Genomic DNA, 23540 nt, shown 5'->3' with positions numbered 1-23540 from the left:
AAGCTTCTCTAGACGGCCTCATTTTTCTCTCTCTCTGTCCCCTATGTTCTGCAGGTTATCCCTTTATTGGTTTGCATATTGATTCTGCTATTTCTGATGAGTTCTCTCCCTGCTGTGCTGGCTATTTAGCCTCCACCAGTGGTGTTAATGGCTTGCAGTCTTTCATGGAGCAGCTGTGGGAATGAAATGCTATAATGGATGTACAGGGCCTGAAACACAGTAAGCTTTGGTAGTGGTTTTTAAAAGGCTCTGTTTTCCACCCTTATTTTTAGTGACAGGGACAGGAAAGCACTGATGTGTGAGTGGGCGTGCCCTCCCCTCCTGCCTTATGTGAGCCCACTTCCGGGCTCTTTTTTGCAGGCAAGACAGATTCTCAGGGGAGCTGGAGAAGGCCAACAAGCTCCGTGAACCTGAATGGAAAGGTTTGAGAGCAAGTCTCAGGACAGAAAGGCAGAGGGCATCGGGGAGAGAGAGAAAAGAGCCTGCATGGATGGGCCTGGAGAAAAACTCTGTGGGAAGTGTGCTTGTTTGAAGAAAAGGAGTAATGATTCTGGGAGCTGGCATACTGTGAGACTGGGGGAGGCTGGGAGTCGGCTCAGAGGTGTGCCTTGCCACAGTTCCCCGGAAGGTCTCGTGTAGATTTCAGGAGCTTGTGTGTTTGTTGGCTTGTTGGTTTTTTGCTTATGGATGATGGGTTAGTACCTCTGGAGTGTAATGCTGTGCTGAGGTAGGTGGACTTCAAGGCAGCTTGACTGTATTCAGGTTATGCTTTTAGAATCAAGACCTCATTCTTTTCGTGATTTCCTGCTAGGACCTTCGTACACACTGAGCATCTCCGTTTCTGAAGTCAGCTAAATCCAGCCTTTGTATAGTTAGAAAGACCATGAGTAACCCTTATAGTTCCCATGGGCCTTACACAGACCGTCTCTCTAATCCTTGTATTGATCCCGTGAACTGAGCCTTATTGGATCCATTTCAAATGAGTGCAAACTGAAGCCAGAGCGTTGATGCCCCTTGTCAAAGCTCTCCCGGCTGGAAGGTGGTAACCACAGAGCTGGAATCAGGGATCCTGACTTGAAGCCCAGGGAGCAGTGGGTGGGCCATCCTGACACACCTTTCTTTCACTCCTGTCATGAGATATTTTATTTCTCCCTGGGAATCTGCATGCCACCCAAATTGGGTCATCATCCTTCATTGCTCATTTAGAGAAGTCGTTAAGCACCTGCCCTGGGGTGGACACTAGGTCCTGGGGATAATATCAGGGGTGGCCAGCCACACAAAGCAGAGCCGGGCGGTGGCCCTGATGTGCGCCAGGAAGGGGAAGCAGGGCTAACAGGAGCTGAAGGGGCTTGCCCAGGACCTGAGGAGAGCACGCACAGCCTCGGCTGAGCTCTTAGGGATCGCTGGGCTACCTGAGCCAGGCAGCTGTGGGCTCTGCCTTCACCACCCAGGGCATTTCTGGGAGGAGGTCACACAGTTTAGAGCTGTCTTGAGGCTCCTCAATTCTCAGACCATGGCGACTGTGTTCTTTTCAAGAGATGATGTGCTTTGGTGTTCCTGGAGAAAAGGTCTCCCGGAGAGGTGGGGGAGGTGGGAGGGATACAGGGGCCCTGGCCTGGAGCCAAGCGGCTGCTGTGGAGTGCTGACCCAGAGGCCTGCTCGCCCTCTCTGCTGTTGCAGTTCGTGGTGGGCCGGGATGGCACCTGCGGCGTGGTGTGTGAACACTCCCCTTTCGACGGCATCGTCTCGGTGCAGTGCGCGGAGCATCTGCTCATGCACACGTGAGTCTGGGGGCAGGGCCCCTCCTGAGCCGCTGAGCAGCCACGGGGGGCAAAGCCAGGCTGCCCGGCAGTGGCCAAGCTAGGCCAGGAGGAGTGTGGGCGGCCACTGAGGGGCTGCATTGGTCTGGCACATGTCCTAGGAACAGGCGAATTTGAAAACCAGCTTGAGTGAGACAGCATATGCTCTTCCGAGCTTGGACGGAAGGGGCAGACTGGCCAACAAGTTTGGCGCAGTTAGGGCAGCATTAGGCCAAGAATTCTCCGCGCTAAGGGAACATTTGCTCTGGTCCAGGGAAGCCCAGGTCGATGTCTATTGCTTGTCCGGAGTCAGGTGTGGGCCCACTACTGACCCAGCGCAGAGGGGAGCTGCACCTGTTTCTCTCCCCTCAGCCTGGGTCTCTCTCCATACTCCAAGGTCGCCAGACTGAGTGCTTCTCTGTCCCTGGGACACACTGGGTCCCTTCCTCCATTCATGATTTTGCTCATTCTCCCCTCCTAGAATCTTCTGCCTGAATCTGTAAGTTCTGAATCTCTTCCATGATTTGGGGACTCAGTGCGTGCATGCTGAGTCATGACTTAGCATGACTTCAGGCGTGTCCGACTCTTGTGACCCCGTGGACTGCAGCCCACCAGGCTCCTCTGTCCATGGGATTCTCCAGGCAAGAATACTGGAGTGGGCTGCCATGTCCTCCTCCAGGGATCTTTCCCCCTCAGGGATTGAAACTGAGACTCTCATGTCTCCTGTATTGACAGGCAGCTTCTTTACCACTAACGCCGCCTGGGCTTCCCTAAAGGGACTCTTTAGGATCACTGAAAACCCAAACTAGCCCTCATCGACAGAAAAACACAAATTGCTTGTTCCATTTGTCCCCAAGTGTTTTGTTCTTCTTTTTTTTTTTTTTTTAAGAGTTACTGGTGTAGCGTGGTCAAACAGGAGAACATGAACAGAAATCCTGGGCTTTGCAGTCAGGTGGAACTGGATGGAATGCTGGCTCGACTGCTGTCTAATTGAGGTGTCCTCTCAGAGCTTCAGCCCTTTCATCTGTGTCGTGGTTTGGTGGGCACACCAAACTCCAATAGCTAACATGACTGCAGGGCAAAGAAATGAGCTGCCCACAGCCCCCCCAGCTTGCAGGGCCACAGGAGGTCACCCCATTATCCCGCAGGGTGAAGACCAGCAAGAAGATGGTCCGAGCTGACTCGGTCAGTGAGCTCCCAGCACCCAGAAGGCTGAGGTGGAAATGCTCCCCGGAAATTCAAGGCCTCTTAGCCTCCTCAGCAGAAAAACTTCAACAGTAAGGAGAATGCCAGGTCTTTGGGGGTGACGCTCCAGGGGGGATCACCATACCGCTCCCCCACCCCAACAGCTGCCAAGGTGTCCTAGAAGCTTCCAAAGACCCCGCTCCTCTGCCTCCCCTCATCTGCCTCCGCCCACCGCCCTCATGGAGACGCAGTCAAACTAAAGGGGAGTTGGACCTCTCGGGAAACGACCTTGCCGAATATCCTTCATTTCCATAAAATGCAAACGTGCATCTATTTTTTTCCACAGGTTTCACCTGACTGAGCTGAGTCAAGGCGGGGAAATCATCTCCAGCTTCCGGGGGAGGGGAGTTATTGCCAACTGGTTTGAATAAGTCATTTGAATCCAGGAGATTTCAATTTGCTTGAATTTACACCTCAGCTTGACAAGGGGCCTTTTTTTCCCCCAAGAGGAGCCCTAACGGGACCCAGCAGGAGGTCCCGGGGGGTTATGAGCCCCTGCTAGCGGCCGCAAGGCGTGCTGGGAGCCATGGTCTGGCAGCTGGATGGGACTTTGGCTGCTCGTTCCCCCATTCAGTAAATGAGCAGGAGCGCGCTCACTCACTCTCATTCATTCATCACACACGTGCAGAGCTCCGGGGTGCTCCAGGCCTCTGACCGAGAGGGCTCTGGGGACACAGAAATCAAGGTGCCACGCGTCCCACCCTCCATACTTTGGTGGAGGAACTGGATCCCCAAAGCAAAAATGTCAGGTGCAATAAGCGCCCAAACCAGAGACAGGTATCTGGTCCTGAACCCACAGAGGACACTGGAGCTGGGTTCTGCCAGGAGGTAGAGCGAGGGCTTTGCAGAAATGGGCCTTGAAGGATAGCTAGGAGTTTGTGGTGCCAGCAGCTGGGAAAGAGACAGGTTCATAAGATCAGGTTGTTTGGAGGCCAGCAAGTGAGAGAATGACCAGAGCTGGGGCAATAAAGGGAAGCTGGGGGCACATTGCAGAGAGCTTCATGTCCTTACATTACGGGGACTGGAAGCTGTGCTGCGGTGGTGAGGAACCCCTGGAGGATTTAGGGCCTGGGGTTTCAGGGAACCAGAGAGGACACTGAGGATGGCGCGGGTGAGCAGGACAGAGCGTGGCTGGGCTCAGACGCCAAGGGATGGGGAGGCTGAGCCCACAGCAAGCTGCTGGAGGTGTTGATGGACTTTCCAGGGGGAAGGAGAGAGGCCTCGGGTGTTCATCTGTAAGTGGTTGTATCTCAGCCCCATAGGGCTGCTCTTGGGATGTTAAGGTGAGTTGCTGGGCTGGTGAGCCCTGGGCAGAAGAAAGAGTTGGCTTATTTCAGGGCTTCAGGCAGCTGGCATGTGGTCCCAAGCGCCCAGCTTTCCTTTCTAGAGGACCGGAAGAGCCAAGCGAGGCCTGTGGGTGGGGAAGCAGAAGCCGTGGGGTTCTGAGCTGCCATGGAAGGTAGGTAGGGTCTGAGGGGCCAGGGCTTGGCCAAGAAGCTTTCCAGGTGGCTGGGGTGACTGTGGGCTCAGCCTGTCCAGGGACAGTGAAGGATGTGTTCCCATGAGAACTGGGCCCTCTCCGAGTCCTGCTGGGTCCTCAGAACCTGGCATGGACCAACCACGAGCTGAGCTCACATGACTGGAGGAATAATTCAAGGCAAGGCAGGCAAGGAACACCGAATCCTGAGGGAGGGTGGGAGCAGGGGTCAGGGCTGCCCACCCAGGGCTCTGCACACACACACACACACACACACACACACACACGCACGGCTGGTGGCCAGATATGGGGACCTTGCTACATGTTGCCCCTGCAAACCGTCAGCCCGGACCCCAAACTCATTATGCAGGAAACTGGTCAGTGTAGTGAGGGGAAGGGCGTGGGGAGAGCAGTGCGGAAGGTCTGTCTCAGTGTGGACTCAGGGAGCCTTCCTTCTACTTAACAGTGATTTGTGGACGGCAAAGGTCTGGGCATACCACAGGAGGCTCAGCATCAATTTCTGGGTAAAATGGATTTTCAGTCACCAACAAAGCCCGGATGAGCAGCTTTAGCTGTGGTGACTGTCACCAGCCACCAGGCCCCAAGCTTTTCTTCCCACAGCACAACGGGGATGAGTCTCAGTGAGAGATGCTGATTGCAGCCATCAGAGAAGCAGGCTTTTCCCTGAACATGGGGGGTTGGCAGGTCTGGCAAGATGGCCAAGAGGCCCAAAGAGTCCATGGGGATGCTGGACACACTTCACAAACAGGTCAAAATGCATGGCCTCTATGAGGCCTGCTTTTGGGGGCAGTGAATTTCTAGGACTCTGTAGGCTGTGTTCTCCTTGCCCTTGCAAATGACCCTTGTACTTCTGTGTCCCTCCCTGCAGCCAGGCCCACCTCACCCACCCCCAGTACAAAACCACTGCCCTATCCAGCCAAGCCTCACCCTCAGTTCAGAGTCCCCCTGGTCAGCATGCCCTCTGCCACGTCCATACACCAAGGCCTGTCTCTGACTGTGTCCTGGACGCCTTACTGCTTTGACATGGACCAGGCTCGAGAAACTTCATTAGACTCTGTGGTGAGTGCATTCTACTTTGCATGCAGTGAAAGCTGCTTTCCTTTTTCTTCCACAGAATAGTAAAGAATCTCGACTTCACCGTTTATAAGTTTGACGACTACGGGAAAACATCCATTAAGCAGCAGAAATGCAGCCCCGATGCCTTTATTCAGGTGGCCCTCCAGCTGGCCTTCTACAGGTGAGCACAGCCTGCCCAGGGGGACTGACTGATGAGCTACTCTTGGGTCTAGAAGTATCTTGGCGGGAAGGATGACTCTCTATGAGACTAGAGGATGGGGTTATGACCAGGGCAGGCTGCACGGAAGGACCCTGTCACCTAAAGCTGGCAAGCAATGGCCCAGGGGCGCAGAGTTCATGGGGGTGGAGGGACGCAGAGCTGACGGAGGCCAGGCAGGTGGCAAGAACGTCAGGTGGTCCCCTCCTGATCTCAGCCAGCCCAGCTGGGGCGCTGGAGCTGTGGCCTGTTCCACCCAGTTTTCCTGGTCTTGATAAGGAGATGGAACTAGCATCCCTGCCCATGCCCTGGTGGGTCAAGTCAAACATCTGGGGCTTAACTGGTTCCCGTCGCTCATTCCCCGCACCCCGCAGCAGTTACCCCCCATCCTCTGCCCTCCACCTCCACGCCCCCGCCATCCGATGTTTGGTCAACTGCAGCCTGCCTTTGCAGGCCTCTGCTTCCGCTCTTGTCCCCAATAATCCTGTCTTCATGAAGCATGAACTTTGAAATATCCAAATCAGATTCCATCACCTACCGCCTCGAACTCTCCCAGTGGTTTCGCATCATGCTCAGAACAAAGTCCAGGCTTAGAAAGGGTCTTTGTGAACGAGCCTTCCCGGGGCCCTGCCCCCAAGCTCTCTTCCACCTCCAGACCTTTGCTCTGTGCCAGTGCCTCTGCCAACCCACCTGTCGCCGCCACGCTTCACACACCAGGTCCTTCCTACAGCTCAGGTCTCGGGCGCCAGCCCTCAGAGGCCTCTTGCCACCAGCTCTCTCACAGCACGCTGCGTTCTTTTTTCATTCGTGGCAGTTGTTATGCATGTCAGCACCCTTGTTCATGGATTTGCTGACTTTGTTTTCTAAACTGTCTCCCCCAGGCGTGATGTTCTCGGTTATCTTGCGTGCCTGGGACAGAGTAGGCACCAGGGACTGTCAGAGCCCTGAGAAGACACTGCAGGGGTTTTAGCCTGGGGTGGCATGGTCTGTGTGTGGTTTAGAAAAATCCCTTAAGTAGTAGCTGTGTCCTGGGGAAGAGATGCAGAGTTGGGAGTAAGAGTTGGAGGCAGGGTAGGGAGCCAAACTGGCCTTTTACGAGAGGCGAAAAATAATGCAAAATAGATCCTCCTCGAGACAGGGCTGGCTCCTGTTGGTCCCAGCATTCCAGAAGCAGCTGTTCATAAACCAGCACAGGTGCTGTGTAGTAAATGGTGCCACAGCCCCACCAGAACCTGCTCGTGGTCTGCAATCGGGAGAGGCATAAAGCAACTTAGAGAAGGCCCTGGCATGGAGGTATCACTAATGAGTGCGTGGCATCCCAGACTCCAGTGTGCCCTGCAGTGGGTGTGACTCACGGGGAAGGGAGTGCAGCCACTCTGAATATCATCGGTCAGGTTGATGTCACCCCACACAAGGACTGTGCTCACCACCAGGATGCGTAGACCTCGCTGGCACTGGGCTGTGGAAGGACCCAGCCTCTGGAACTGCAGTCACTGCCGTTCTGATACTCAGATGGCATGTGGCTGAAATGGGCCGTGAAGTCAGTGCCCTGCTCATGCCGTGGCTGGGGACACTGCTGCCCTGGTGCTCAGGCACTTCAGAGCTTCCGATCCAAATCCCAGAGGGGATGGGGACAGAGCCCCCTTCTTCTACCCTCCAGGGAGCTTTGTTGTCACTGGACATGGCCAGGAATCGATGAGGCCAGAGGCTCCCAGGCTCATTGAATAGGCAAAATACCACCTGCTGCCTGTGGAATGAATGCTTCAGAGTTTCAACTATAAGAAAAAAAATTCTTTTAATCTGCTTCTGAGTTCAGCAGAAACCTGGAATCAGCCTAAACTGGGGCTGATCAGCCAGTCAGTGGTGGCGCCTACTTCTGTGCTCAGCGTGGTGTTTGCTCCGAGGGGCTGTTGAGATACGGGAGATGAGCTCCCTGCCAGAGTCCCGGGGGAACGGGGCATGAGTGCAGGAAATGCCGCTTTCCTGGCGAGTCACACAGTGTCAGGCTCTGTGCCCAGTCAGACTCTCGATTCCCCACTCCTGAACTCACCCAGGGCGAGGGAGACTTGCCTGGAGGATGACCTCAGGCTGTCACTGCCCCTCTCCGAGTTCTGTGTGTTTCCCCTCCCTGACCCCTTAACACTGACAGCTTCACGGACTGGTGGGAAAGGTGTTTGCCAGCCTGGTGCGCAAGCCTAAGGGTGCTTGCTCAGTTCACATGTCTGAGGAAGAGACTCGCCCTGGCTGGTGGGGCCAGCAGTCACAGACGTGAGGAGGGAGAGACACAGCCCTGGTGCCCATGGGTCACTTTGGAAGCAGCGCTGCCGCTGGACGGCGGGCCTGTGCAGCAGCTGGCACCCATGGCCGCTAAGGCCCCCTCCTTGCCTCGATCCATAGGTCATGCTTGAATTGTTTTTAAATAAAACAGGATTCCCTCAAGAGTGGGAATGGTGGATTATTCCATGCTGCACTATTAATCACTCACTCATTGGGTCTTGCAGAAAATTCTAGGTTTCCCACCAGACTGGGACTTAAAAAAAAAAAAAAAAAACAGCTACCAGTCATGTCTTCCTTATATTTTATATCCACACAGTATCACCCTCGCAGGAAAGTGTGCTCAGCTCTTCATATCAGAGGCTCCCCAACATTCATCTTTGGGGAATCTCCTCCAGAATTCTATTAGCATCAAAATGAAAGACTGTGCCGAGTGGAGGCAGGACTGTAAAAATCAAGGCAGGCAAGGCTATTTTTCCTTCAGCATTTATGCTCCCTGAGAAGGCAGCGCTGTCTGCCGTTCCTCCTTCATCCTGTGCAGGCTCCATGGGAAACTCGTGCCCACCTACGAGAGCGCCTCCATCCGCCGGTTCCGTGAGGGACGGGTGGACAACATTCGATCGGCCACGCCGGAGGCGCTGCGTTTTGTGAAAGCCATCACTGACCACCACACAGCCGCCGTGCCGGTAAGTCTTGCTGGCCTGAGGGGTCTCAGGGAGGTCAGTGGAGCAGCTGTGGGCCGCCTGTGGCTCAGCCCCGGGACACCCAGCTCCTTTGGCTGGTCTGTACCTGAGCAGCCTCTTAAAGCCCCATGCGCTGTGTCTCTGTCCATTTACAGGATTCGGAGAAGCTGCTGCTCCTGAAGGACGCCATCCGAGCCCAGACGGAGTACACAGTCATGGTGAGTGACCTCGCCTGAGCTCAGGACCCCGGCTGCGCCCAGAGCCGGGGCCTCGGCACGGACTCGGGGTGACAGCTGGGCCACCTCCTAAAGCAGCGACTTGGTGAGGCCACCTTGCCTCTCAAAGCCTCCTCTTTCTTATTTTTAAAAGCTGGGTAACACAGCACTCCTGCTTTTTACATGGATTTTACAGGAACACAATGAACGGTCTTTGAAACAACACCAGTAATAATAGCACCAACATGTAAAGCGCCTTACAGTTTATATAAGAGAAGGCAGAGTGAGTGGTTCACGCAGTCTCAGTGAGGCAGTGTTTATTCCCACCAAGGGCTGTTTCTGCCTTCTTATTCTCCATGTATTTATTTATTTATACTGCTTGTGAATAAAAAGTTTTTTTGCTGAAAGTTAATGATGAAATTGAAAAGGTAAGGGAAATGCTTTCCTGGGTTAGGAAAATAATATATTTTCTGGCATTGCAAAGCTGTCATTTGCATACAAACCAAAAATAAGCTACTGCTTGGACTGGTGATCAATATATCAATTGTGAATCATTCTGATACAGTCTTTGAAGGATCATACAATCTATGAAAAGGAATTTACTTTGTACTTACTTTGCTTACTCTCTGTGTATCTGAAAGCAAGCACAACGTAGATCTGGGTTTTAGAACTAGCCAGTATAGGCTTTTCTCCAATTCAGTTGCTAGGTCCCTGATTCATCTGAATAGCTGTTTGTTCTGTTTGGGGAAAATCAAGCTTGCTCTCGTGTCTTCCGTGGGTATCCTTTGGTTTTCTGCTCTATGCCAGGCAAGGCATTAGGTGCTGGCAAATAAAAAATGAAGCCCTGTCCTTGGGGAGTTCACTATGTAGTAGGGAAAAGAGGCCTTAAGTATTTCAGGAAGTAGCAGAGACCAGGGAGGAATAAGTTCCTTCTGCTTGGGAACGCCAGGTGAACTCCCCGGAGGAAGTAGCGCTTCATGTGAGACTTAGAGCAGGGAGTGTTTGTCAGGGAGATGTAGACGGGAAGGACGGCCCTAGAAGGGGACAGCACGTGCAAAGGCAGGGCTTACAATTTTTCCTTATTAAGCTCTCTTTCTAGTAAAGCTATTGGAGGATGTAGACCACTAACGTAAGAGAATAAAACACAAAGAAAATCATAGACTTAAACATCAGAAGATTCAACACCAGAAAGAGGTCGAGAAAAAGGATGAGAGCAAAGGGAGGTCCCAAGTTGACAGCTGTTCAGCAGGCCCAGGGAACAGCCAGTCCACGGAGAAGCAAGAAGTGAAAGGAGAAATTAAGCTGATAAATTATCTGATACATTTTTATGCATTAAGGGAAGTTTTACAGTTCTGGCTGAGGATTTACGAATCAATAAATCGTAGACACATAGAAAGGTAAGCGAGTGGGAAAATCATAATTTAATCATTTACAAACTGTCGATTCTAGGGAACGCAAAAAACTGATTTAGGAAATCTAATCCTAACACACACAGGACTCAGGACTCAGCTGTGAATACTTGCATAATTATAGCCATGTAAACAGTGAATGCTGATCAAGTGACAAGGAGTTCGAGTCTAACTCTGCTGGAAGCATAGGGGAGTGGAAGTATATTTGGGAAGGAGGGTAGCAAAGAGCCAAAGTTTCATCTTCTATAATAAGGAAATTGAAAAATGCAGCAGCAGCAGTCTAAGCCTGTTATTCTGAACTAAGAAAGTCAGTCGCTAAAAGGGCTCCAAGTGATTGCTTCTGTGGAGTGGGGCTCAGTGCTGGCAAAGTGGCATAAGTCTTTGGCTTATTTGGGTTTTTTTTTCAAACTATAAATATACAACTTTGATAATAATTTAAAATTTTATGAAAATTTTAGGAAAATATTCTCCAAAGCATTGCCATTGGGTTCTGCTGTGTTAACTATTTTAAGCTGGTGAAAACAGCTAAATGAAAGAGATCAGGGGTGGGGAGAGGAGAGGCGTAAGGATGCTCTGTAGGCCCCTGGTGGATATGTGGGGTAAGGGATGGAGGGGAAAACCAGGAAACCTCCGTGTGTCTGGCAAGTGTATTTGGCAGAGGTTATGGAGAAAGGACATTCCGAGGAAAGGAGCAAATGTGGTCCAGACACATCCTCCCAAAGTGCCGTGTGCATCTCCTTCCTGGCGTTTTCTCAGCCGATGATCGCAAGTCTATTTGTACGATTGGTTGATATGACGCCACCCAAGGCTCCATGAGGCCGAGTCTGCGACTGCTTTGTTCTCTAGCAGCTTCTCAGGCACATAGTAGGCACGCAGGTAAGGTTCTTGAATGAATGAAGGACTGGATGTTGAGTCATTTTGCTCGTTACTTCTCATGGCTCTGATCCAAAGAGTCTGTTGAATCAACCCCAGTTGCTACAGTAGCTTCAGAGACGGTGAAAGCCAGGGTGGATTGGCTGCTGGACAGTGTGGCTGCTCTGATAATCCACACAGAGCAGCCATCAGACAGCGGCGACCTGAGAACTGGACGCACATCTGCTTCATAGCTGGCCCGTCTCACAGGGCTTCGCCTCTGTCCTAACAGGGCACGTCCAAAGTGAGTGGTGATTGTATAACATGTCTTTCCAGCCTATAATTAGGTGTGTTTGGAGAGACTGGGGACCCTGAGTCATCTTTATGCGTCCATTCTCAACTGAAAGAGAACAGCAGTCAAATTCCAAAAGGTACCTTGTAAACCTGAGCAAAGTTCACTGTGGTCGAAGATTTCCGCCTATGTGGGGCATTAACAGCTAAGGGGCCATCTTATGTAACCGTGAAACCCCCAGGAGTTACTCACAGTTACTCTGATGTGGATCCAGAGGTTATTACAAGAGGCCAGAGGAGGGACTTCCCTGGGAGCACAGTGGCCCGGACTCCACCTGTCAATACAGAGGACACGAGCTCCATCCCTGGTCCAGGAGGGTTCCACATGCTGTGGAGCAACTAAGCCCATGAGCCTCAGCTCTGAGCGCACATGCTGCAGCTACCTAAGTGCCTGAGCCCTGCAGCCTGTGCTCTGCAGCAAGGAAGCCAGCGCGATGAGGGGCCGGCACACCACAAAGAGGAGTGGCCCCCACGCCCTGCAGCCAGAGAAAGCCCACAGAAAGCAACGGAGACGCAGCATGGCCAAAAATAAGTTTAAAAATTATTTTAAAAGAAAGAGGCCTCTATGTCTCACAAATCGGGCCCCACAAATTGCACCAATCAAACATGTAATCCGTGCAAAACCCCTGTGCCTGCTGCACAAAACCCCTGTGCCTGCCCTGGCTCCACTGTCCCCTTCCAGCCACACCACCACCCCTGAGCTCCTCCTACATAGGAGTCTCCACTGCTATTCTCTTATCCTTTGATAAGATTTCAAATACCTGTGACAAAAAGAAAGGCCCTTTCTTTCCTCCAACAGCCCTTGAAAGTGTGAGCTGAGCCTCTGCTAAGCTGTCTAGCTCCTGTCTCAAAATTACTCTTAGATTATGAGTCCAGTTTAGTTGAATTGACTCTGAGCCTGTGAAATACCAGCCAAGATTCCAGGACACCTCAGCACCCTCTGCCCCTCGTTCCTTGGGCTCCTGCTGGAGGATGAAGTGTTGGTTGTGGTGAAAGCCCATCCAGGGACAGCCTGGGGTACCCCTACCCATGCTTGGATGGGTTCCAGCCAGCACCCGTGCTCCTGCCCAGCTTCTGCCCCTGAAGGGGTGCCCAGGAGGGCCAAGCCAGCCCTGCTGTTTCCACTTGGAGCATGAGGGGTTATACACGCTGAACATCGGCAGGGACCATGCTGTTGGGGGCCGGGCAGTCAGACTCACCGGCTTTTAACTCGGGCATCCTCATCTAGAACCCTCCCTGCTCTGGCTTATCCTGGGTGTGAAGAAATATACAAGGAGCAGAGGCCACGTAGGAGTGCTTGGTCCTGGGCAGCCACCACACGCGGACGTGGTCCACAGCAAGCACTGGGTGGGCCAGAGCCGTTAGAGGCCCCACGAGCTTTGCAGACTAGAGAGGAGGGAAGGAGGGGAAGCACGTGCCTCAAGCCCTGCTCTCTGTCCCAGGCCATAACAGGGATGGCCATCGACAACCACCTGCTGGGGCTGCGGGAGCTGGCCCGGGAAACGTGCGAGGAGCTGCCCGAGATGTTCACAGATGAAACGTACCTGATGAGCAACCGCTTCGTGCTCTCCACCAGCCAGGTACTGCCCCAGCGCAGCCAGCACTCGAGAGCACTTAGTGGAAGCAGTGGGCTTTCTCACAAGCTGGGTGATTACAGCCCACTGCTTGGAATCAGCCCGGTCCTGGCTCTGCTTCCAGGGAACTGCATGCCCTTCAGCAGAAGGACCGAAATGCTCCGAGTGCTGTTTTCCCCATCTTCTAAATGTGCATGATCACAAATGCCTCCTTAGCAGAGGTGGGCAGGATGGGAGAATACCCTCTCTGGTGCCCTAACCGTTAGGCCTCCTTCTTCCAATGTTGCCCAAGACGCGGTGTCCTATGGGCCCAGAGGCAAGTCCTGGCTCAATCAGATGCAATGATGTAGGTAGAAAGTCCATACCCCAGTGCTTGGCATGGACAGGGTCCTCCAAGCAGGTCACAGACCTCATCGTAAGGGGCCACTCTGGCATCTCCTAAACCAGCGCTACAGCCTTGTTCTGTTGGAGGACCGCCGACACAAAAGCAGAACACGATCTGTTAGAGAAAGGCAGCCATTTAGAAGAGAAAATACCTACCCCCCCCACCCCGCCCTGCAAATGTCAGTTTACTAAAACTCCACCTCATCTGCAAAAAGCAGAACGTGGGCAATAATAAGGGCTGATAAAGCTGTGTTTGAGGATAAAAGCCCACTCGGTAATTTCGCTCTGTCATTACGGCAGTGAGCTTGCAGACGTGAGTAAACCAGGGCAGAACAGAACAACATAAATTCTTCAGGAAACCATCCGTGGGCAAAAAGTGCTTCGGAACGCTTTATGGCCTTCGGCTGTTGCACGGCAAATTTATCTGACAATGAGGTGACTCTATTAGCAAGACTAATGGTCTGTTCTGCCCCATTAAAACGGCCAGTGTCATTTCTGAAGGCCTGTGGGTTTACAACACACACCGCCCTGCACCTGCTCTGGAACGTGCTCCATTTTCCCCTCTGAAGCCAGCTAATACAATTAATTCAGGGTGTGGTGGTATTTTTTTTTCTCCAACTGGAATGAACATTGATGGTTTCAGTGCCTTCAGAAGCACTTTCTCTTGGCTTGTGATCCGCATTACAAAATCACAGCCTTCTGAATTCAAAATGTATCAGGTCCATAACTAAAAACTCCAGTTGATGGCAATCTCTGAAACGCCCGATGCTGGGTAATTGTGCGTGACCAGGCTGTGGGGAGACAAGCAGGCCAGCCAGGCAACACCGACAGTGATTAAGGATGTGGGAAAAAATCGACAGAGGAGAGGAGCCAGATTTCCTCCAGTTCATAAATTACTCCCTCTGGGAAGCCATCTAACTGTTGGGTGCCACCAGGGTGCCATTTAGTAAATTGCTCTGATTGCCTGGGTGATTCAAACAGCCCCCAGGTGAAGGAGAGATTCGGCCCAGCACCGGGTCACTCTGGGGGCTTCCGACTCCAGGAGCAGAGCAGATTTCACACCAGGGAGGGGCTTATGGCCTCTCTTCTGATTCATGCAGTTAGATGGGTTTGTTTTGATGACTCTGGCTGTGGCCATCCATGATGAAGCAATCAGGTGATGTGCTTAATTCAGTCACACACCCAGGTGAGAAATAGTCAAAGAGAAGCAAATATCTCCTTGAGGCCCCTGGACTGCTAGAACGTCATGCTTTGAGCAGGCTCTCAGAACAGGCGGCCTCTGACCTGTCCTCTCCCCTAGGTGCCCACCACCATGGAGATGTTCTGCTGCTACGGTCCCGTGGTGCCCAATGGGTACGGTGCCTGCTACAACCCCCAGCCAGAGAGCATCCTTTTCTGCATCTCCAGCTTCCACAACTGCAAGGAGACATCGTCAACCAAGTTTGCAAAAGCTGTGGAAGAAAGCCTCCTTGAAATGAGACGCCTCTGCAGTCTGTCACTGTCTGCCACAGGCAAGCCACCGGCAACAAAGGAAAAAGTAACAAGGCCCAGTCAGGGGCACCAACCCTGATGGCTGCCACCAGTTTTCAACTCCTCAGTCCGGCATTCTGCAGCTGCCAGACCCCGCCGAACCCCTTGCTCCCAGCCTTCACCACAGCTTTCTGTAGCTTCCCTATAACTCCAGACCCAACACAGACCACACTGAGGGTTCACACAGAGCTGGACTGGCAGGAGGAGTGCACCCCTCATGAAGCACGGGAATCATCATTATTTATCAAGGTGTCCTCGGGCCTGTGTGTTGGGAAGTAAGACCAGCCTGGCTCTGAGGTGGCCCGGGTGAGATGGGGAAGCCCACTGACTTCCCTCCATAGCCACAGCAGCTCAGTGTTGGTGTGTGCTTCCCAGCAGGACCCAGCATGTCCAGTGGAAGAATGAGTCACCTTATTATGTGCAGTGTACCCAAATGAACCGTGAAGGAAGAGGCTAACCCCAGGTCACTGCCTGTGTCTCCTAGGGAGGAGCAGAGGGCTTTGTTTTCAGATTCAAAGCAGTCTGTACGCCATTCAGAGCGACCCACCCTGAGACACGTGGTCCTGTAAGCAGCACCCACCCCCCCCACACACACACACACAGCCCCAACACACACACACACACACACACACACACACACACACAGCCCAAGTTAATTTAAAATACAGTGATCTGGGCCTGCAAACACATTTCTCCTTTGCCTCCCGGAAGCAGCCTTCCACTGAGTTCAGAAAATCTGGTCTGGCTATTCTGAAAGGGGAAGAAAATGGTCTGCCGTTGCCCTGCAGTAGCTGCCGCTCCCTGCTTTCCCTGGGGGCCTGACAGGGACCGGTCCACCTCCCCAGGGATCCTGCCGCTCGCATTTTTTCTGGTTGCGTTCCCGCTCGCCTTCACAAGAACCATGCCCTGGTTGGTGATCTGCCTTTAGGAGGAGAGCAGGGTGCTTCAGGGGTTTTCTGCTGCTGTTGCTTGCTTTGTTTCGTTCATTCTTAAGAGAGGCTTTTAAGAAAAGCACTGTGACATTAATTTCAAAATACGATCTCAGTGGCCTAAGCTGGACATCCTTAGACAGCTGGGACTAAAAGGCATGTGGAGGAGCCCAAATCAGAGCTCTTCACCGGCCTGGGGGCTGAGGACACAGCTGGTGAAGAGAGGGGCTGGGAGGAGGGAATGGCTGTGCACAGAGCCAGCCCTGATGGAGGGGCCAACAGTCCACAGAACCGAGCTGAGAATGTCCAGGGAGGCAGTGATCATGGAGGAGATGAGAGGCACTTATTGCTAGGGCATATTTTTATGGGAAAGCAACCAGAAAAATCAAAACTGCAAATAGCCAGGCAGCCTGCTTCTGTCCAGAGGAGGTGCAGCACTGGGCTCCTATCCCACTGAGTTCTGCCATGCTTCCTGCGGGTTTTCCTAAAAAAAAGAAAAGCCCTCTACTACTCCCGCAAAGACACAAGGCAATGACCTGCCCATCCTGCTCTGTATCACCCTCCACTGTGGCCCAGGGACCCTTAATGTGTCTCTTCTTTGGAGCACTGTGCAAGCTCTCTGCCCTTGACTAACATAGAAGCAGGCAGGGATGAGATGGGGGGAACATTTTGACCTTTGCTGGGATCTTTGATAACACAGACAACCCTAAGCTGTAAATTCCTTGTGCCGCTGGGTTTAGGCTGAGAATTTCTACTGTATGATCCGGGAGATTCTGGCACTGCCCCTTCAAAACCATTGGTCTGCAGATCCATGCTGCTTCCCTTACACGTCCACCTTTCTGCTCCCCCTGGAAAAGCACAGCCCAAGAGTCCCAGGAATGTTTGAGGAACTGCTGTCCACCTGCTGTAAGCTGACTCAAAGCTACCTACTTGTTTCCAGCAAATGACCACAGTGAAGATCCAAGTTCTCTTCTGGTTTCTCCCCAAAAGTTTCTGGGCAGGTAGACAGCTCTGGTTTGGGGATCAGGCAGCCTCACTGGTCTTGGCCAAGAGACTTAAAAAGCCCAGAGACTCAAGTTCTTCTATCATCAAATGGGGACAAGCGCGTCCCAGCCTTGTGAGGTTGTCAGGATGATAGGTCACATGTGTAAAGGGCCTTGCATGAGCAGGTGGGCCCTGGTGCCCACTGTCGGGATGATGTTACCCCAGCAGGCACTGTTCAGGTGACGTTTGTTTCACACTTTCTCTCAAACACCCATTTGTCAGAACCAAACACATCTGCCGTTTTCTGAGCTTAGGGAAAGGGAACTGACTGTGTGCTCCGATATCAACCATGTGTGGACGGCAGACGTTTGGCAGGAGGGAACAGCTCCTCCCTCTGAGGGAGGGGCTGGAAGCTGGTCTTCCCCCTCCCAGTTCAGGTGGGTACACTGAGCGTTTATGTAAAGGCAGTGCTGAGCCACGGCCATCTCTGTGTGGACCCTGGTAAAGGAGACTGTCCCAAGAGTCCTCAGAGAGGTGGAAAATGAAACTTGGAGACTCAGATTTGGGGGGACAGTGATGCATAATAAAAATGTGTGTGGCCACCTTACAATACTGCTCAGTTGCCAAAATATATAAAGTTGATATTTGAGTTCTATTTTTATAAAACAGTTCTAGATTTATGGCCATATGTACATGTGTATTTATAGCCTTTTGATTTTAAGTTATAGTTTTGTGCTTTAAAGAAATATATGTGTGATGAAAGAACTGTATATTGAAAGCACTATATTCAAATTATTTAAAGACTGTAAGTCTATATTCAATAAAAAGTAATGCCAAGAAAGATGGCATTGGCTGCTGTTGCTGCCCAGAAATGCTATAAAAACTTGTGTAGTAAATTCTGTCAGCTGGGTCAACAATTCATTCGCCTTTGTCTGAGGTCTGACAACAGCAACAGTGGATGTCTGAAAAACAGGAGCTGGGAGAGAAAGAGCAGGAAAGAACTTAGTTTCTCCTAGTGTGTGGCATGTATAGGGTGAGGGACAGAGAGAGTTCATGGGGTGTTTGTGATCAGGCTGGGTATAGAGATGGGTGTCTCCACCTAAGTCTGTAAGAACATGCATAAGCAGAATGAAGCGGAGGGAAAAGCATCAGGTTTGGAGGGGGGATGCCTAAACTATAGACACAGCTCTAGCTCTGATAGCAAGATGGAGTGACTTTGGGGAATGTCACTTTCACCTCTCTAGCCCTCAGTTTCCTCATCTGTAAAATGGGAATATTGATATCAGCACTGCCCATTTCCAGGGTTGTGGCAAAATGACATAAAATGGTCATTGTTCGAAAACTTAGAGGTGATATAAAAATTCGACATTCTTATCGCAGGCTCACAAGTACATGCGCGCACACTTCCTGAACCCTGCATGGCCCTGCAGCCGGCGCAGATATATTCCAAACTGCAAACCCCTCCACAACCCCAAGAGTCCACAGAACCGGAACTGTCATTGTTATCGTTTAGTCGCTCAGTCATGTCCAACTTGTTTCAACCCCGTGGACTGTAGCCCAGCAGACTTCTCTGTCCATGGAATTCTCCAGGCGAGAATACTGGAGTAGGTGGCCATTTCCTTTGATTCCAAACCCGGGATCGAACCTGAGTCTCCTGAATTGGCAGGAAGATTGTTTATCTGGGAAGCCTGAACGAGAACCAAGATCCCTCCAAACAGAAGCCCAAATGCTTTCTGATCAAAGCCCAACAGGAACCTTCAAGTGTATGAATTTGTGTGATTGGGATGCAAAGGAGGCGTTATCCAAAAAGACATGGCTAAGAATATTCTAGGAGCAATGAAGGGGATACGAAGGAGCAGGATGAAAGTAATGTGGCTTTGCTCTTGTTGGCCCCAAAATAACCAGATGTAGGTGACAGAGAAGAGTAACAGGCAAGCCAACCCCAATGAGCAAAAGAATGCCACCCCTCTCCTGTTCGTCTGAAGGTCCTGGGAGTGGACATTGGCACATTCAGGTAGAAAGGTAAGGAGGAGTCCCGCCTGGGTTCACAAGAGCAACCACGAGTTTCTAAATTACGCCTAAGCAGCTCCCCTTGGGGACAGAGGGAGAGCCAGTGCCGCGGCTTCCCTCTATAAGCTGAGGCAGCCGCTCAGCTTCTCTGTTCCTCTGAGTCTTTCTTCCACAGCGGCCTCTTGAGTCTGCAGGGTGAACAGTGTGGCATTCTCACATCACAAGAGAGGGCCTTTCTCAAAGCCCCGTTCACCCTCGTGTCCCAAGGACCAGCTCTCTCTTTGCTCTCTTCTCCTGCTTCTTCCATTTCCTCGTGGGATTTCACTTCCTATTTCTGTTCCTTTCACGTCATTGGGTCCCAAGTTTCTGTCCTTGGTCTCTAGCTCTTACATAAGAAACTGCAAAACAGCAGGCTGAACTGATAGAGGAGGGCCCCTTCCACCTATAAAAACATACACAAAAAGAGGAAAAAAGTTTAAACACATAGTCAAGTTCAAAAGAAAGAAAATAAACCCACATTCTAGGGGGGAAAATGCTATCCAAAACAGAGTGGTGAGCAGGAGCTAAAGTTGTATTGGACCAGACACAGACTCCAGTGGTCGACAGTGGTCTTTTCCACCCCTGCAAGTTGAGAGGACATAGCCTCAGCCCAGCCAGGGTCGGAGATGCAACTAAATGCCCCACACTAAACCAGAACCTCAGAGAGGTGTCCTAACTCTGTAAAAAGCACTAGAAACACTCTTCCCATCAGTCCAGGGGAGCACTGAGGAACCATGCTATTCACACACAGCTGCAGATGATGGAAAAAAAAAATCCACAAGAAATTTAATTATAAATATATGCTATATGTGGATGTAGAATCTTATCTTTAAAGCAGGAATTCCAAACCAATAATTTATTTAAATTGCCTAGGTCAGTAAGATCCAAAGGACCTCAGCAGGATCAATTACAAAACCACTTTCCACAACCCTGAACACACCAAACCCCCATGGGGGAAGACGCTGCATTAAAAATGAGGTCACGGGCAAAAAACACAAACAGAACAAGAAATGGCTTATGGGAGTGAAAGCAGCAGATAAGACAAACAGGTGAACAACACTGCAAAGGCTAGAGAAAAGAGGTGACTGAGAGAAGCCATGAAATAGATTCATTTAACATTGCAAAGAAAGAAAATCTATGAAAAAGGGAGAGAATGGGGGGAACGCACTATTTAAAGAGAAAATGGCTAAGAATATTCCAGAATCAAAAAAACACATCATTCTAACACCCATGGTCAAAAAAGAAATAATAATGGAAATTTTAAAATATTTAGAGCAAGAAAATAGAGACCTCATATCAAGACCTCTGGCATAGGAACTTCTCTGGCAGTCTAGCGGTTAAGACACTGTGCTTCAAAAAAAAAAAAGACACTGTGCTTCGAATACAGGGGGCCCAGGTTCAGTCCCTGGTCGGAGAACTAAAATCCCATATACCTCATGGAGTGACCAAAAGGTTTATTAAAAAATAAGATAAATAGATGAGTAACAGGGATTTACTGTATAGCACAGGAAACTGTATTTTTTTTTAAAAAAGCTTCTGCGATACAGCAAAAGTGATGCTTTGTGGGAAATTCTTAACAACAGAAAAGAGAGGAGACTCAAGACTGATGAGTAAAGATGGCTTAAAAAAGTAAGAAAAAGGACCAACAGTAGACTCAAGGAAAGCAGAAGGAAGAGTGAACTCAAAGAAAGTAATAAAGACAAAAACAGCTATCAGTGAAAGAAAAACAGTAACGACAGAGAAGCTAAACAACGGAGAAGCTGATTCTTTGAAAAGACTAACAAAATAGAGAGGTCGCAGGTAAAACCAATGAAGTAAAAGGAGAAGGTGAGAAATAAGTAATATTATGAATAAAAACTGACATAACCACAATAAAGTAGCCAATAAAAAGATGGCAAAAATACATCAACCAGTTTATGTCAAAAATGTCAAAAAAACTCATATTGAAAATTTCTTAGAAAAATATAATTAATTAAGACTGATGTAAGAAGAAAGAAAATTTCTGGATAGTGCCATAATCTTAAACTGAAGTGGTGATTTAAAATCTTCCCACTCAGGGGATAAATAAATTAATAAAAAATTAATAGAAATCATAAGAAATGGTTAAGGTAGCTATGTAAGATCAATATATAAAAGTCAACTTCATTTTATACAACAATAAAATCACAATGCTAAATACATGACTTAGGGAATTCCCTGGCAGTCCAGTGGTTAGAACTTGGCACTTTCACTTATGGGGATGAGTTTGATCCCTGGTCAGGGAACTAAGATTCCATAAGCTACACAGTGTGCCCCCCCCCCACCCACAAAACAAAAACAAAACAAAAAAAAAACATGACTTGCAATAAATCTAACAAATCACATGCGAAACCATCCACAGATAATGGCAAACAACACTTAAAGGCATTGAGGAAGATCTAAGTAAAGGGGAGGTGTGTGAGCACACGTGCTTAGTCGCAGCTGACTCTTTGTGACCCCATATGCTGTAGCTCGCCCGGCTCCTCTGTCCATGGGATTTCTCAGGCAAGAACACTGGAGTGGGTTATCATTTCCTACTCCAGAGGATCTTCCTGACCCAAGGATCTGTCTTTTATGTCTCCTACATTAGCAGGTGGGTGCTTTACTAGCGCCACGTGGGAAGCCCCATAGGAGGGATATTTCAGTATGGTATATAGGAAGGCCTCAGAAACATTCAGTTTTCCCCTAGTTGATCTCCAGATTCAATGCAACTCCAGCAAAATTTTCAGTGGGAGAGCTTCTGTTTCTGGCTACAATAGAGTAGTTTAACTCAGACTATGCCTCCTGCGTAAGATATCTTTAAAAACCTGGCATATGTATTTTTAAAATCTTCTTGAAAATCATTAAAGAGCTAACTGGATTAAGATCGGGGAGAGAGTGAGAGCAAGCATAGCACTGAGATGCTTTTTCTCTGGAGCTATCTAGTGATCTTGAATAGGCAACCTAAAAGATGAGACGCAATTTTGAGTTTGCAGAGTTAGGCTTCCAAAAACTGGAGTATTAAACACAACCAAATGAATCTTGGTAAGCCACCACCCTCATTGGGCCAGGATTCAAAAAAGACTGCACCACAGTAATGAGGGAAAAAAATACAAATAAACCAACCTCCACATGGACTGCAGCCCAGTTTCAGGCCATCTGGATGGCTAAGCAAATCTCAAACCCTGAAATTGTATTAAGGTGATCCTGGGTTGCTCGTGCTACCAGGCCCAGGCAAGAAGTGAAAAATAAAGTCTTCCATAGAGGAAAATAACATCATGCTTGGCCTCAAGTTATTTTTACAAATAATTTTTCTAATACAGTGTCCAGTACACAATTAAAGTAAACCAAGCGCTCTAGGAGACAAGACAAATCAACAGAAACTAGCAGAAAGAACAATATAGACAGACACACAGGGTCTCCAGATAGCGGAATTCCCAAACACAGAGTATGAAACAAGTATTTTTATATGATCAAGAAGATAATACCAGGCCTAAAAACCTTGGCAGGAAACTCAACTCTATGAAAAAGTGGCACAGCAAATTTGAAAAGGAACTAAACTAAAATTCTAGAGTTGAAAAACAAACAGCTGAAATAATGCATGAGATTGATGGGTTTCATAGCATTTAAGACACAACTTCAGAGAAAATTAGTAAACTGGATTACAAGCAAAAATGAACGTATGTACACACACACACGCAATCCCAAAAGAAGCATGGAAGAAAGACACAGGAGAGACCCTGAGAATAATACAGTGGCAATGCAATGGGAATGCGTTGAGAAAGTGTAACATAGATTTAACTGGAGTCCCGGAAAAGTGAGCAAAGGGGCCAGAAGCAACATGTGAAGAGATAATGGCTCAAAATTGTCCAAAAACAGATGAAAGACTTAAACTCACAGTTTCAAGAGTTCCAACAAATACCAGGCTAGAGAAATAAAAAGACATTATACAGACCTTACAAAGGTTTCCAATTTATACCACGTGCCTGACTTATCTGGGAAGGTGACTTGGCCATTCCAAGCTTCTGTTCTGTAAATAGAAAACAACCTACTTCATAGGAATGGCAAAATGATTAAATGAGATTACACGGAACGTGCTTAGCTTGTCGCCTGACATAAACTTTCTGTCACTAGCCCTATATGCTGTTAACTGCTATTATTTATCTTTAACACTTGCCACACCAGGTTGAATTTTTTACCGTTTACCGTTTACCGGCTTGTGAGGGTCGCGAGAGCAAGTGGCTTCTGACATCACTACATTCTTCTGCCCCCTCAGACGTAGGCACATAGTAGGTGCAGGCATTCAAGTTTCCTCATCCCCAGTCCCCACGCCAGGCACTTGGTTGGTGGCATGGGGTGCAGATCCTCCGGCTCCACCCACAACCTCCGTGGCCCCGCCCACCCATGCGTGACCACGCCCACCCTCGCCAAAGGCCCGAAGAGCAGTTGCCTAGCAGTGTGTATTGCACCGTAACCCCGGCAAGAGTCCCGGCC

At 49.9% G+C, this 23540-nt stretch overlaps 1 protein-coding gene across 1 annotated transcript in view; it reads left to right on the top strand.

Annotated features, from left to right (window-relative positions):
- Positions 1 to 15666, top strand: part of CHAT (choline O-acetyltransferase) — a 48744-nt gene extending 33078 nt beyond the window's left edge. The window contains exons 9-15 of the mRNA XM_018042628.1: positions 1681 to 1781; positions 2948 to 3076; positions 5657 to 5779; positions 8631 to 8775; positions 8928 to 8990; positions 13042 to 13179; positions 14858 to 15666. Of these exons, the coding sequence (XP_017898117.1) occupies positions 1681 to 1781; positions 2948 to 3076; positions 5657 to 5779; positions 8631 to 8775; positions 8928 to 8990; positions 13042 to 13179; positions 14858 to 15127 (969 nt within the window). The 3' untranslated portion in view covers positions 15128 to 15666. The remainder of the gene's footprint in view (positions 1 to 1680; positions 1782 to 2947; positions 3077 to 5656; positions 5780 to 8630; positions 8776 to 8927; positions 8991 to 13041; positions 13180 to 14857) is intronic.

Source organism: Capra hircus, chromosome 28, assembly GCF_001704415.2.
Source record: "Capra hircus breed San Clemente chromosome 28, ASM170441v1, whole genome shotgun sequence".
NCBI lineage: Eukaryota > Metazoa > Chordata > Mammalia > Artiodactyla > Bovidae > Capra > Capra hircus.
The sequence above is the reverse complement of the archived record's forward strand: the minus strand, read 5'-3'. Positions and strand labels throughout refer to the sequence as shown.